Source organism: Humulus lupulus, chromosome 1 (assembly GCF_963169125.1).
Source record: "Humulus lupulus chromosome 1, drHumLupu1.1, whole genome shotgun sequence".
Classification (NCBI taxonomy): domain Eukaryota; kingdom Viridiplantae; phylum Streptophyta; class Magnoliopsida; order Rosales; family Cannabaceae; genus Humulus; species Humulus lupulus.
The window spans coordinates 285,071,619-285,086,431 of record NC_084793.1 but is presented as its reverse complement, the minus strand read 5'-3'; the positions used below and the strand labels follow the sequence as shown (position 1 = coordinate 285,086,431).

At 32.6% G+C, this 14,813-nt stretch overlaps 1 protein-coding gene across 1 annotated transcript; it reads right to left on the bottom strand.

Moving 5' to 3' along the window:
- Nucleotides 1-893: 893 nt before the first annotated feature.
- On the bottom strand, nucleotides 894-6,363 carry LOC133808025 (BTB/POZ domain-containing protein NPY4-like). The gene is made up of 5 exons (XM_062245846.1): nucleotides 5,608-6,363; nucleotides 4,253-4,978; nucleotides 3,724-3,793; nucleotides 2,011-3,183; nucleotides 894-1,884 (listed from the first exon to the last, which is right to left on the bottom strand). The coding sequence occupies exons 2-5, from the start codon at nucleotides 4,312-4,314 to the stop codon at nucleotides 1,285-1,287; spliced, it is 1,905 nt and encodes a 634-aa protein (XP_062101830.1). The 5' UTR covers nucleotides 4,315-4,978; nucleotides 5,608-6,363; the 3' UTR covers nucleotides 894-1,284.
- Between the last annotated feature and the right edge of the window lie 8,450 nt (nucleotides 6,364-14,813).

Here is a 14,813-nt window from a genome sequence, read left to right as displayed (position 1 = left end):
TATTCTGTGGGTTAAAATGCCAATCCTATTCTCCACCCACGACTGTTGGCGATGAGTGGGGTGGTGAGGTCGGGGATTTCAGCAGTTGGCGAACACATTTGGGCACGAGAGTGTCAACTTTGGCAGTGGTCGATTGTGGTTTTCCATAAATGAAAAAAGTGTTGGTCAGTCATGGAAGGAAGAAGAAGAAAAAGAAGAGAAAGACGAGGGCAACCATACAATATTTTGAACCGTATTTTTGAAGGAAAAAAAAATCATTTTGGGGTGGATTTTGTATTTATTTATTTATATTTTTGTGTGTATGTGTTGAGCCTTATTGGGGTGCAGTAAATTGGGGTGAGCTCTACTTTCCTAGTTCATGTAAAGAAAATCATTCATTCATACATTACACTCCTTACTTGAAGGCATACACAGAAAGTGACACATCCCTCACTACAATAATAATCAGCCAAAAACAAGAAGCAGACCAAGCTTTAGTTCTCCAACTCAACTCTCTAGTCTTTCTATAATACAAGTCTCTCGAGAGTTTCTCTGCAAATATATCATAACCTCTCTAATGACACCGCAAAATAATGCTCAAATTTGAACTCTCAACATCCCCAGACGACTGCAACTGTAAATTGATCAAACATCACAAGCCATTACGAAATTATAAAGGAGAGAGAGAGAACTCAGTTCAGTAGCAAATGTCCAGTGCTTTTTCTATGGTCTCCAACTACCGTCTGTAATCCGACGAATGTTTATTTTTTAAAGTTCATAGTAAATAATATACAAAGTGTGAACAGAGAGAATATATATATTTATATATATATATATATATATATATAAAACTATGGCACCCTTTGATTGTTCTCGGATGTTTTAATTTTATGGTATGGGTTAGAAAAGAAGAATTGGTAACCACAAAAAGAAAACTGGCATTCCCTTTTTGATTATGATACAGCAAAACTGGGTCATTATCATAAACCCATTCTAAAACTGAAAAGACAAATTTTTTTTTTGGGGGCGACGATATAATGCAGAAGCCCAATTACAGGCCTTACAGCATATTCTTCTGCTGCTTGGGCACTTTTTTCTCACTAACAATAACATAACCTTCTTCCCCCAAATTCATCAACTAAACTTGTCAGCACAATCTAACATATTCCTAACGTCAATTTGAATGAGATGATTTTACACTAGCTTATCTTTCTTCTTCAATTCCAGACTCACCCCTCTATTTGTCAAGGGTTAACACTTCAAATATTCCCAACACACAAGTTGCCTTGCCCCAAAGATGACCTATTATGATACTGAATGCCTCCCACTTCTGGCCGAGGGAGTACTAGATTTGGTCTCCTCTGCATTTGTAGAACCCGGGCTCTCTGAAGTCTCCGAGCTACTGATATCGCCAGAGCCACTACGGTCTTTGCTCGACCAGAGTTTAGAGAAGATTTTCTTTGACATGATCAAACCTTTCTTATTTGATGCAGTTCTCTCTGCAACGATCATTTTGGTCCCATCACTACAATTCCTGTTACTTCCAACTCCACCATGATCACCAGTTCCCAGCCTTAGAGTAGCAAGTTCCCCTTTTATGGCCTTGATATCCTCAGCCGTTGGCACAGCATCCCAGTCCTCTTCTGTATTGGTGGTATTTGACCTGGAGCTTCCATGGGATCCACTAGCAGGGAGTAAGGCTCGGATGGATCCTGGTAAGTCTGGCGTTCTGTTTCCGGCTGTTGTAGCAGCTCGAACCTGCTCAAAGAAAAGGACTTGAACCACGCTTCTAAGTGGCAGCCGCTCATTTTGCACTGCGTGCATGCAGGCCTCTGCTGATAACTTCCTGCAGTCCATCAATTTGCATATTCTCTTTCGCTCGCTCTTGCTGATCCCGGGATGCTCCTGCATAATATAGCAATTACTCAACTTGTTATGGCAAAGAAAAACTGTAGCAAGTTTTCAATGGCCTAAGTACAAGATTAATTGTAATGAAAGCTTGAGCCTAACAATGTTCATGACTGAGCTCACCTTGAGAAACATGTCAATGGCACGATAAATTCCATCGTGAGATGGTCTTGAGAAGCTGGAGACCATTTCAGCAAGACTTACAAACTTTGACAGAGGTAAGTTAGGGTCGCGAGCTATTTCAGCAAGATAACCATCAATAAGTTTCGCTACTGAAACCTTGGAAGCTTCTGAGCTATATCTTGGGCTTCTAATCTCATGGAACTCATTTTCTATAAGAGGATCAATTGAAGCAGTCTGATCACGTGTCAAAAAATCTTCAACCAGGCTTTGCACTATATCAACATCGTAAATGGTTGTCTCCTCAGTGGGGGATCGAATTAAAAGATCTGCCACTGTAGCCTCTTCAAGCTGCTGGCTGATTCTTCTCATGAGATCATGCCTTTCAACTTCCCCACATTCTAATGAGATGGTTGCTCTTAGTAACTTGAGCAAAAAAGTGCAGGGGACACTGCCCTTCTCTGAGGGCAACAGCCTTACAATGGTCTCCACCGCTAATCGGCACTTCAAGACATCACCACCTTGAATCACACCCTTGCTAAAACCTGGAAGTCTTCTGAGAGCATAAGCATGTAAAGCTTCTCCAATTATGTCACTGGATATCTTTCCTTTTGCCTTAATCGTTGTTATGACTCGCTTGTACAGATCAAGTTGAAGCTCGCAAAGATCTTCTACCCACCAGTCCCTTGGAACTGTCGGTAGTTTTCTCGCACCATTCCATAGAGGGTCATTCTCAGATGGGAGCTTCTTTCTGTTATAGGTATAAGACCACTCCACCCTGGAAGTTTCAATGCAAGCCTTGGAAGCAACGGAGTCAAGACAATGGCTGATAACTTTAAGTTCCTCAGACCATGGGAAAAGAGACTTTGTAGTCTGAAGAACAATGATTGAGTCTTTCCAACTCCTAAATATGCTGGAGTTGAGGAATACTTCAATCTTGTATATAAGATTTCCTTTCTCAACAGTTTCGTACATCTCAAGGTACTCTGCTGCACATCGAGCTGCAACCACATTATACGCATTCAGTGTTACTGTCATACCATAGCAGAACTTTGTGCATATCTCAAAAGCAGCAGGACCGCCTGGAATATCATGAATGTTAATCTCGTCAGTGTTGTCTTCATTTGTATTGGCAACCATTTTCTGCAAGCGGGAACTCTTCGACAACAGGGGAAACTACAGAAATTACAGGATATCAGAATATAGGAGAGCTCATTAATCAAATTATGTCACATACAATTCTAAATCTCTTTTCATTGATACCACAATACACAAACAAGTTAAAGCAGGTTTGGATTTAATTCCAATGTCCCAGAATAATTTCTATGTAAAGTTCTAAGAGCATAGATGTTTTGGTAAAGTAATAGAGAAGTAATGGAAAAATAATTCAATATGGTATCACTGAAATTTTACAGAAGCATTCAAGCATAAGATGTTGCTCTCAAAAACAATTGTTTCAAAATCGAAAACTATATCAATCCCTTCCTAAATAGGTCGATTGAGAAATAATTGAGCACACAATTGAATATATAAGAATAAATCAGTTCCATTCACTTGCAAGTTTAAGAGTGAAGATTTGTAACTATTACATCATTCTGCACATCGTTTGCTTAGTTACATAAAAAAAACATGGTTGTGAACCCTGTTACTGCAAAGATTTAAAATGAAAAGGCTACCCTTAAATAGCGTGCTCTTTTCACCAAATGGGTTTCATACCTTGTGCAGATAGAACTTCACGCTTCCAACATTAACAACTATGTCAGTTGCCAACTCTGTTGCCACATACCTGGATCCACAAACGTTATTCAGTCATGTTAAAGAGTTGGAATAAGAAAAATAAAAGTATGCAAACTTTAGAAATGTAATTTAAGGGGAAAGTAGTCCTATGAGTAATCTTCAAGCCTAATAAACAACATATTTAACTACACAGTTTAGCTGGACCACCATTTTGTAAATATGTTGGATGAAATGTCAATGCAATCATATTTCTTCAAATAAGAAAGAAAAAAAAGAGTAAATCAAGTTTTTATTTTTCTGTAGAGCCACACGGCTTAAACAATCAAGAGATAATTAATTGGGATTAAATATACATATCGAGGGAAAAAAAGAAATGTATAGTTTCAGACTCAGTCTAAATTTTTTATAATATGTTCAAAACAAATGCAAAAATGAGATCTATATCACAATCCAGAAATTACATATTTTTCTAGAAGAAGCTAATAGCCATCAAAAGAAGATCACATACCTAATATTGTCTCCATCAGTCTGAAAAGAATCAGGCTTAGATCCAAGTTTCATAAACTTCATTTTTGGCAAGGAAAAGATCTGATTCTCTGCTTTCCTAAAGAGGTTGGATATCAACTTCTAAGTTCTAATGAGCCTCAAAAAGTTTAACCACAGCACCAACCAAAATTATCCAGATAATGCAAGGAGACTCTCAAAGGTATTGAACGGCTGAATACTTCTGGAGATTAAGAAAGAATAAATGGATCGTTAAAACTCTGTATTTGTTCTCTTAGTATGACCGAATCTTTCCCACAGACCAAGGAGAGAGAGAAAGTGGTATAAGGATTTTTTAATGAAATCTTCACTTGAAAGAGAAGAGACCAAAATAAGAGGATGCTTCCCCAACTGGTAACACAGCCCAAGGAGCCCGGGCAAGGGAGATCAGCTAGCTTAGGAGACACTGCCAAGAGCCAAAAGACTAACCCAAAAAACTTGTATATAAAACTCAAAATCAGAGACACCCCCACTTGCTAAAAACTGACACTACCGACCCTTTACTATTTGTTTATAGTAGATATTTGCTTCTCTGTTACTTTTGCTTGGTTTTGCCAACGAAATCAAACACCAACAAGGACCTTTTCCCCTTCACAAAGTTTCACAGCCCAAAACCCACATACCCCTCATTCCTTTATGATATAATCTCCTTTTATCCCTGGCTATCCTGTCTCAGTGCAAGCCAAAACACCTGCATTAGAAGACAACATATATCGGTATGAGCTGAGATTACGACCAAATTTGTAGACAAAAAGCATCCATATTGGTGGATTTCCATAAGGGAGGTTATGCAAACAAGCATATACCAAGCACCCAAAAGAATTTTGTTTCTATTTAGCAAGTGGTGCAGAAAGATGGTGAGAATCAAACTCAGAATATAAGACAGAGATTAATGGAAAAACTAAAATCTGCATTCTGTCCACCATTTATTTACAAGCGTTAAAAATCCGCTAAATGAACATTGAACAAATCCTCAGCTTGAAAACAAAACCCGAAAACATCTCTCTTGTGTCGTATTATTAAAACAAATGTAAGAAATCTAACGTAACAAAAGCATCAGTGAAAATTGCTTCATTTTCTAAACTACAGCTTTCACAATAGAAGACTACACATTTAAAAAAACAAAAATAGTAACAATAATTAAAATCCCACCTCAGAAATGGCGCAAAAGAAGATAAAATCAAAGAGAAATGAGCTAGTTTCCATAAACAAATGAGTCGCATGAAGCGTCAAAGGGGCAAGGGGATTAACAAAATATGAACAAGGCCAAAACAAAAACAGTTGAACTCAGACAAAGAAGAAGAAGATAACAGAACCCACCTAAGAAAAATGAAGGTGGCAATAGTGATCAGACATGAGAGTTCTTCTCCAATATCATTTGTGTCAAGTACCAAGAATCAAACATCTGGGGAGCACGACAAACAAACACAATGTTCACTGCACGAACACTAAATCCGCAGAGAAACCCCACAAGGGCAGAATCAAGACTGAAAAAAAAGAACAAAAACACCCCAATCAAAAAGATGAGCTGTTTCTCATCTTTGACAGCCACCACCACAGCTACAACTCAACACAAAAAGCCAAGCTCTAAGACTGTTCCCACTCTCTCTCTTTCTCTTTCTCTCTCTCTACCCCCTTACCCTTTGAATCAGCACCACTGCCCCCACCACCACCTATACCAACTTTTTCTATATACCCTCATAATCTCCCTCAAAATCCAAATCCCATAAATTAATTTTAATCTCAATTTAGTCCCTTAAATTTTTTTCTTTTTAATTACAAACAAAGGGTTCTCATTTGGTGGTAGTTAAAACTTAAAAGCTCTTAAGCAGAAAGTAAAGGCAACCCAGTTCAGAACCAAGGCGTGACTCTCTCTCTCTCTTTATAAAATGTAAAAGCACGCCAATCTGACAAAACCAACTTTGCTGCTCCCTTAGAGAAATACAGAGTGAGTTCTAAGGTTATGGTTTTTAGAGAAAGAAAGAAAGAAACAAAGAAAGTGAGAGAAAGAGAAAGAGCGTGAATACAACAAACAGCTTACCCTCTCTACCAGATAACGACTCATTCATCCCCTTCGCCCTTCCTCTCGTACTTCCATAATAATGCTCTCTTTCTTTAATCGAATTAAATGTAACTCCTTTCCACAGTCGTTTTTTTTTTCTTCCAAAAAAATAAAAATTAAATTGTCTCTGATTTTTATTTTATCGCGATAAAATGAGCAATATATCGTGGCATTGAGAGGTGAGCTTTGCCCCTCTGGGAGGAATAGAATGTGTCTCCATCACATCACATGGCTTTTGCTAATCTGTTTGGACATTTTCTCGTAAAACAAAGAGATTAATCACATTTTTAAATTGATAATTATATATTAGAGTGCCCCGATTGGTTTATTATTATAGAAAGAAATGATGTATATTGTTTGTAATGAGATCTACCATCCACTTTATTACTTTTTCTTGTTTTATTCATTTGTAGCACTAATTAAAAACTACCGCACTATCATATAATAGTGGTGTTTTATAATTAAAAAATAATTTGGTACAAGTAATTATGGTATGGTATTATTTTGATTAGTTTTACATGAATAAGAAATGAAAATGTGGGACAACATGTTATTTCATATTGTTGTTTAGGGATAGAAAATATAGATCAAGAAGAGTTTTGGGAATAAAATTGTATATTGATTAACTATGTATGGTTTTATTTAATACAGACTATCGATTTATTCAAAACAAAGTGCATTCATCTTCATTTCAATAAAAAAAATATGCATTCATCTAAATAAAAAAAAATATCATTTGGTTAATTTTATAAGATTTAATAAAATGATGAAGGTTGTACAAGAAGAGTTTAGAAAGATGGAAAATGTTAACTTACATAACATAGTATAAAGGAAGGGTTTTTAGTAAGATACTTTAGATTTCATCTCAAAACTAATTAGTAGTAAATGAGGTAACTCATGGTCTAATAATATAGAACATATTCACATTCATTTGATATGAGATACTCTAATATACATCCTCAAGATGGTGTTCGATTAATCTTGAACTGAATCTCTGGCAACTCTTTGTAGCTCATTATTGTTTTGAAGTGGACACTTGTTAAAATTATTGGGTTTTGATACCATGTAAGATTTGATAAAGATGGTGAATGTTAGATTGTAAGAGAAAAGTTGGAGAATAATAAGTTACATAGTATAAAGTGAGCGTTTTTAGTATTGATATTTTAACTCATTAAACATAAAAGAAAAAAAAAAAGAACAACTTCACAAATAGTCAACATCATATATTAGATCTTTGTAGACAACTTGAGATCAAGTTTGGGTAGTTGATAAAATTACATGCAAATTGTCTATAACCCTATAAGAATTGTAACCTATGAAGATAAATAAGAGGTTGTCTTTGTTCCAAGATATGGTGCAACAAATTCTCACGTTTGCAACCCGCTACCTAAGTTTACAAGACTATGGCTACTGCAGGCATCATTACTTGTGTATCTAGAGCAGCAGGAGTAGATTGGCAAGTCAATTCGAGTCATTACAGAGTTGAGGAAGCCACTCTTAAGTGGGGACAATAATTAAAGTCATTCCCTTAGCTCGAGGCCATAACCCATATAGCAATCAAATCTTGGCAAAATTTGTAGACTCAAGTTTTGGTAAGATGGGTCAGGGTTCAACCCAAGGTCATTAGCTTTAAGAACCTCACAAAAAGCCTTCGACCCATAAATACTACCTTGAATACAATTATTTTGGTGTAAAAAAAATTGTCTTGTTACAAATAGAAAACTCCGCATTGACGATTATGTCCTTCTATATTTTTGTTATTGTTTACTGATTTTATAATTTTAATATTTTTTTTTAAATCTTAAATATTTTTGTGAATTTTCCAAAAACTAACGCCAATAATATTTATTTTAAGAAGAACGATGAAAGTTATGTGGTAAAAAAACATGAATGAAATATTATAGTATTATTGAAACTACAAATGTTTAAGTGAATATTTAAGTAAGAAAATAAAATAAATTAGTATATTCTTTATTTTGAGCATTATACATTCTAAGCGTCATTTTTAGCATTTTTTATTTATTTATAACTATAAGAAAATGTGATTTTGGTCGTCGCATTTTAGTTGAGTTCGAGAATCTATATAGTTATATAAATGAGAACCTTAAAAAATGATGTAACACTCTAAAATTTATCTAAATCACTCTATCTATTTTCTTATATTTTGTTCATCTTTTTCTAGCAGAAATATATTTTTATTCTACTTTTAAAAAAATATATAATAATAATAATTAACTCTATTTTATTTTTATTTTAGTTTCTAAATATCTATCTATATATAATAATAAAATAATTATTATGAACACTATTTTATTCCATTTTAGTTTCTAAATATCTATTTATATATAATAATAAATTAATTACTATTAACTCTATTTTATTTTATTTTACTTTCTAAATATATATATATATATTAATAAATCTATATATTCATCTAAAGGAGAGCCTTGACACTCTAAAATTGTTTTAAATTACTTTATCTATTTTATTATTTTTTTCTCATTTTTTTTCAACTTTTTCCAAAAAGAATATATTTTTATTCTGCTTTTAAAAAAAATTAAAATAAGAATAGTCATTACTAATTTAAATGAGAGATATTTAAGTGTCTTTTAAATTTGAGAAAATTCAATACTAACTCTTTGTTTGAAAAATTAATTTTTAATTATTTATTTTACCATAAAAAATATCCAAATAAGTAATCGACCAAAATACATGTGGTTCAAATAATATATCTATATATTTCTATTTTTAATATTTTGACAAAATACGAGGTCTAAAAGTTAATTTTTAAAAATAAATGGTCCAAACAGGTAATCGGCTAAAATAGAAAGTTCAAAAAGGTCTGAACCCTTACACAAAACATATTATATATTACTTTTTATAAAGAATTTTTAACCTTTTGAATACATACATGGCCCAAATGTTAATTTTAAAAAATAAAAGGTCAAAATGTTATTGATCGATCTAATCCTATTTTTAACATTTTGACAAAACATGAGGTCTGAAAGTTAATTTTTAAAAATAAAAGGCAATCGGCCAAAATAACATTTACACAAAATATAAAAAATTTTATACATAATTTAAACTTTTTGTAAAAAACCATGCAAAATGTATAATAATAATAATAATAATAATAATAATAATAATAATAATAAATATAAATATATAAATAAAAGAACGTGTACAACAAGTTGTTTGAACTTTATTTTCGACACTTTAGTTATTCGTTATACAAAGAACACCATCATAAAAAAATAAAAAATAAAAACTGGGGTCAAGTTGTGCCCATGTGTCCATATAAGGAGCATGTTGTACTAATATGGTGAAAATAACTACTTACCACATAATCTCTCCAAACAAATTAAAAAATATATATTTTTTAATCATTACAAAAGATTATGTGAAGTGTAGTTGTGTTTTCTAGTTAATCTTATATTTTTGAAAACTCCAACGATAATTTTCTATATGTATCAAAAATAACCATGTAGCTGATTTTGGTATTTTTTTTTTACAAGAACATGTTATCACTGTTTTATTATATTTTAAAATAAAATTGAAATATTAATACAATAAATAAAAATTTTAAAAATGTCACATAAGTATTATAATAAAGTTATTTCAGTTTTAAAAAATAACCAAAATTTTATTAAACGAAATAGAACAATTAATGGTAAAAATATTATATTGATTTTTTTTACGGAAATCAAAAGTAGAGGATTAATTTTTGTAGATTTTGTAACATATATGATTGTTATTGGATTTTTTAAAAATAAATTATTAATCAAGTATGATATTTAGCTAAAATATTTGACACCAAAATAATATTTTCTTATTAATATATTAGATAAATCGGTTATTTTAGGAATTAGATAAATAAGCTTTAACTTCATATGCATATTTACGAACATAAAAAAAAATCAAAATTCTACTATTTTCCCAAAGAATTAATCATTTTTTTAAAGTATAAAAAATCTATTATTAATTTTAGAATAAGAACTCAAGATACATATTGAAATTTAGATGTCCATGGCTCTTATCAAGTATATTATATATTTAGAAATTTTTTTTGCTAGGACATGGTTTTTGCCCACATCGGTAGGGGCGGTTATGGTTCTTGCACGTGAAGAAATTATAACTCAATTTTTTTATATGACAGTGTACACCATTGTTAAGTATCTTACCAATTTTTAAGAAATTCTGAATAACTTACGGTACAAAAAAACTTCAAAATAATTTATTTCACTCGCGTATAAAACAATGTTAAAAACAACTTGTTTTCGTGTTTTCGGTACGTGAATAGATTACAATATTTTTTTGATATGACGATGTATAATGTAGTTATTTAGAATCCCCAACAATTTTTTGAGAAATTCTTAATAATTTACACTGCTGAAAATAAGAAACAAGTTATTTTGAAGCTTATTTTCGGTACCGTAAATTATTTAGAATTTTCCAAAAATTAGTGGAAGGTCCTAAATAATTATAAATAAAATTGGATTATAATTTGTTCACGTGACAAAAACAGAGACGCTCCTACATTGAGGGCAAAATGTATGCCCGCACCGTAGTCGTCCCTTATATATTTATATGTAAATGTCATAACTAAGACGAATGACGAAGCTGAGTAATACTGAAATATATGACAGATTTTAAAACTTTGGACAAAACTATGATTAAAACATATAATTTACGTATAAAATCTATTAAATTATGAAAAATCATAGATTGAAAGAGCATTTGAATCATCATCCCTATGCTTAAAATTAGGGAAATAATAATAAATAATAACTTGGATAAAAAACATGTGTAGCTTTTGTGTCTATTCACAAATTATTCATATCCTAAGCTGTTTAATTTGCTCCCATTGTTCCACTAATTTATATTTTAATTTCAAACTGCATGAATCACGCTCTAACATCATATACCAATTAATTTTTTATGAGCACACTTTGTAACAACAATTTGTGTGAAAATGACAATTATCATGTGTAATATATATAGTATGCAATCTCCACAAAATAATTATTAAAATAAAACTCATTTTCAATGTCTCTCACCGGGAGAGATGATAGACATCTCACATCTTCTAGTGGGAGAGGTTGAAAGTCCACGTTTTTTGACATTTTTCACCATCTCTCATTGAGAGACGTGTGTTGTCTCTCACTTCTTCCATTTGGAGACGTGATATGTGCACTTACAATATCTTTACCTACGATGTCTCTTCTGCGAAAAATATTGTAGACTTTTAATGTCTAAAAAATAAAGTCATAAAACTCTTATATTGTTGTAGTGTTAGTTTGGATTGATCAATGTTTATTGGTTGCCATTTCATTTTAGTATTTTCTATTATAAGTTGATTTAATGTAAATGTACTATATGTGTATACCTAGATTAAAAAAAAAAGATATCCATTTTTTGTCAAAAAAAAGAAGAAGATAACCATTTATATTTATTCATGATCAATTTGGCATCATCACCTTAATTATATGAAAATTGCATGAAACTGTTTAGTTGTTGATAACAACAAGATACCAACTTTATTATCATGAGCAAAACATGAATCAGTTAGATTTATAATACAATTATTTTTGGTTGCATACTAATATATATAATTTGGCAATACTTTTACTAGAGTAACGAATAATAGAACACCTAAATTATACAATGCTATATAAAATGAAATTCTTTATTTTTATGAGCCATATATATATATATTGTTATACTACGACGAAATAAGATTAGATATAGAGTGCAGTTTTTTGTTGTTGTGTCCTATTATTGATTCGTCAAGTCCAATCAAAATTATCAACTCACATCGGATTATTTATATGTATACATAAATAATAATTATATATGTGATCATCCTCGTAGTGGACAAATTGTGACCACAACCCTGTGGTATTATCCTCTTATATTCCCACCACCTCACATGCAATGTGCTCAAATAATAAATGTAAATCTAATACTCCTCCCAATGTCACTATAAACAAACAAAAAATAACCAAAAACTTTATTCTTTCCATCCCATTTATAGATTATCTTATTCACCTTTGTAACACATCCCCATAATAATGCTTGTATATATTTTTCTTAATAATAATAATATTACTTTGCATCAAGAATCTAATAACTTTGCACACATAAACATATGATATGTATATAATAAAAATATACACACAAAAGAAAATCAATTTAATATTTGAAGCTGAGATGGGAATACCAAAGAAAGAAAAAAGACCTTCAAAATCTAAGCCAGATGAGATCGCGATACCAAAAGAAATGTCGGGATTCTTAATCAAAGACTGACAAATTCGAGTCACTATACAATCTTTATAAAGATCCTATCCATGAGAAATGGTCGGGGTATTCTCACTTAATTTATTAGATAACACTATATAATTTTGCTTTCAAAGTATATATATTTGTAGGGTAAATTGGAAATTTCCTCATTTGAAAGTGGGTTTGCTACTCTAATGATGATTTCAAATTACTTACAGTAATTAAAGAACCTTATACTCAATGAACTCAATTATTGATCAAACATGAAACACTTGTAATCTTTCAAGAAGACTTATTATAGATTTGAAATCTTTCAAACAAAGTTTATAAAAACAACTTACAAACAGAAATACAGAATATAGATTGAATGCACACTCCAATCAATCTATGTACACCAATTAGTAACCAATCAAGATCTACAGCAAAAACTTGACAGAGAACTTTCTTTGAACTCCCTTCAAAGAATCGACTGAACTCCCTTCAGTGAATGTCTGTACCAAGCTTTAGCTGCTCCTCTTCAAAAGCCCAAGTAGATCACCAGCTTCTTCTCCACACTTATCTCTGCACCACAAAGAAAAGTCCAAGAAACAAGATCTACAATATCTAGGGTTTTTTTCTCCAAGAGTTAGTTCCTCTGTTTAGCACAATGATCTATATATAGAAAGGACAGAATCAAGTGACAACAACTTGTCACGTGTGGACTGCCAGCTGGAAAAGATCATTATTATTTTAAGTAACAACTAACCTGTCAAAACAATGTTAACCCTTTAATATTGAGATAAGACAGATCGAAACCTAGACAAGACAAGATGCATAATTTTTGACAACAAACAGCAAGAACTAAAAATTAACATTAACAATCTCCCCCTTTGACAAAAATTATGATCAGTGCAGAAATAGAGTTAGTAAAACAGCCACAAAATACAAAACAAAAAAAAACAAAACAAAGATTACACCACCAACTTTTCAAACACAGCCATACCCTTCAAAGACATATACCCAACAGTATCCAAAAGTCTGCACAGAAAAACTAAACAACAACTGAAAATATTAAAACATCTCCCCCTCAGTGATCATAATTGCAGCCCATTTTACTGAGACGAAGGTCTATCTGGAAACTCCCCCTGCATAGATGCGCCTGGAACAATGGACTCCCCCTGAGATGAAGCACGAATTTGAGCCAACTGAGCCAAAACCCTCCTCTCAAATTGCAATGAGCGTTGTCTATCCTTTTTGTAAGTAGTCACAAAATCATTGAAACTTGCACGAAACTGATGCATATAGTCAAACAGCATAAACCGCCAGCCAGAGGTTGGAAAACCAGGCAGCACATGGTCAACAACAAACATAAATCGAGCCAGTGAAGTACCAACAGTAGACTTGTGAGTATTAGGCAACCAATTTGTGAGAGCAACCCGAAAAAGAAGTCTATAAAATGATGTAAGTGCAGTAGCAGGAATGACACCCTTACTATCAGGCCATTTAAAATCAGGAATACCAGTTAACTCAGCAGCAACCAAGTTTAAGTCAGGGGAAAAATCAGAGCAAATAGGCAAATTCAGAACTTTAGCAATAGTAGATGGAGAAAAACGAAACCACTTGCCCCGACAAAACACTTTAAACTGATTGGGATTAGAAGATTCCAAAATATGTTTGTCAATATTAGAATAAATTTCCCGAACAAGATTCTGAGATGGCATGAGTAGATTAGAGACCGAATTAATCCAACCCCTAGAAATCATGGACTCAACAGCAGATTTAACAGACACAACCTCAGATGAAACTAGAGGAATACTAGGGAGACCAGAGTCGGATGATTTACCTGAAGAGGGACCAACCACAACAGCCACATTTGAACCGTCATCAGGGACGATCACAGAAGGAGGAGACTGAGAGACAGGCGAAGAAGCCAACGGGGACCCAACGGGAACAGCAATAACCTTTCTAGGAGAGCCCACAATGTTAGAAGCCATCGAATAAGCAACAGCAAAAGATGAAACTCAAAAACAAAGATGAATAAGATGCCTGGAAGAATAGTATGTATTTATAGAGCCACAAAACCCTAAATCAATATAAAAAAAATAAACCAAAAAGTCACTGAGCAACAAACTAATAAAAGGCTCGGCCCAAAAACAAGAAAGAGAAGATGAGTAGACCCAAACCAATTGTGATATATCAAGATGAT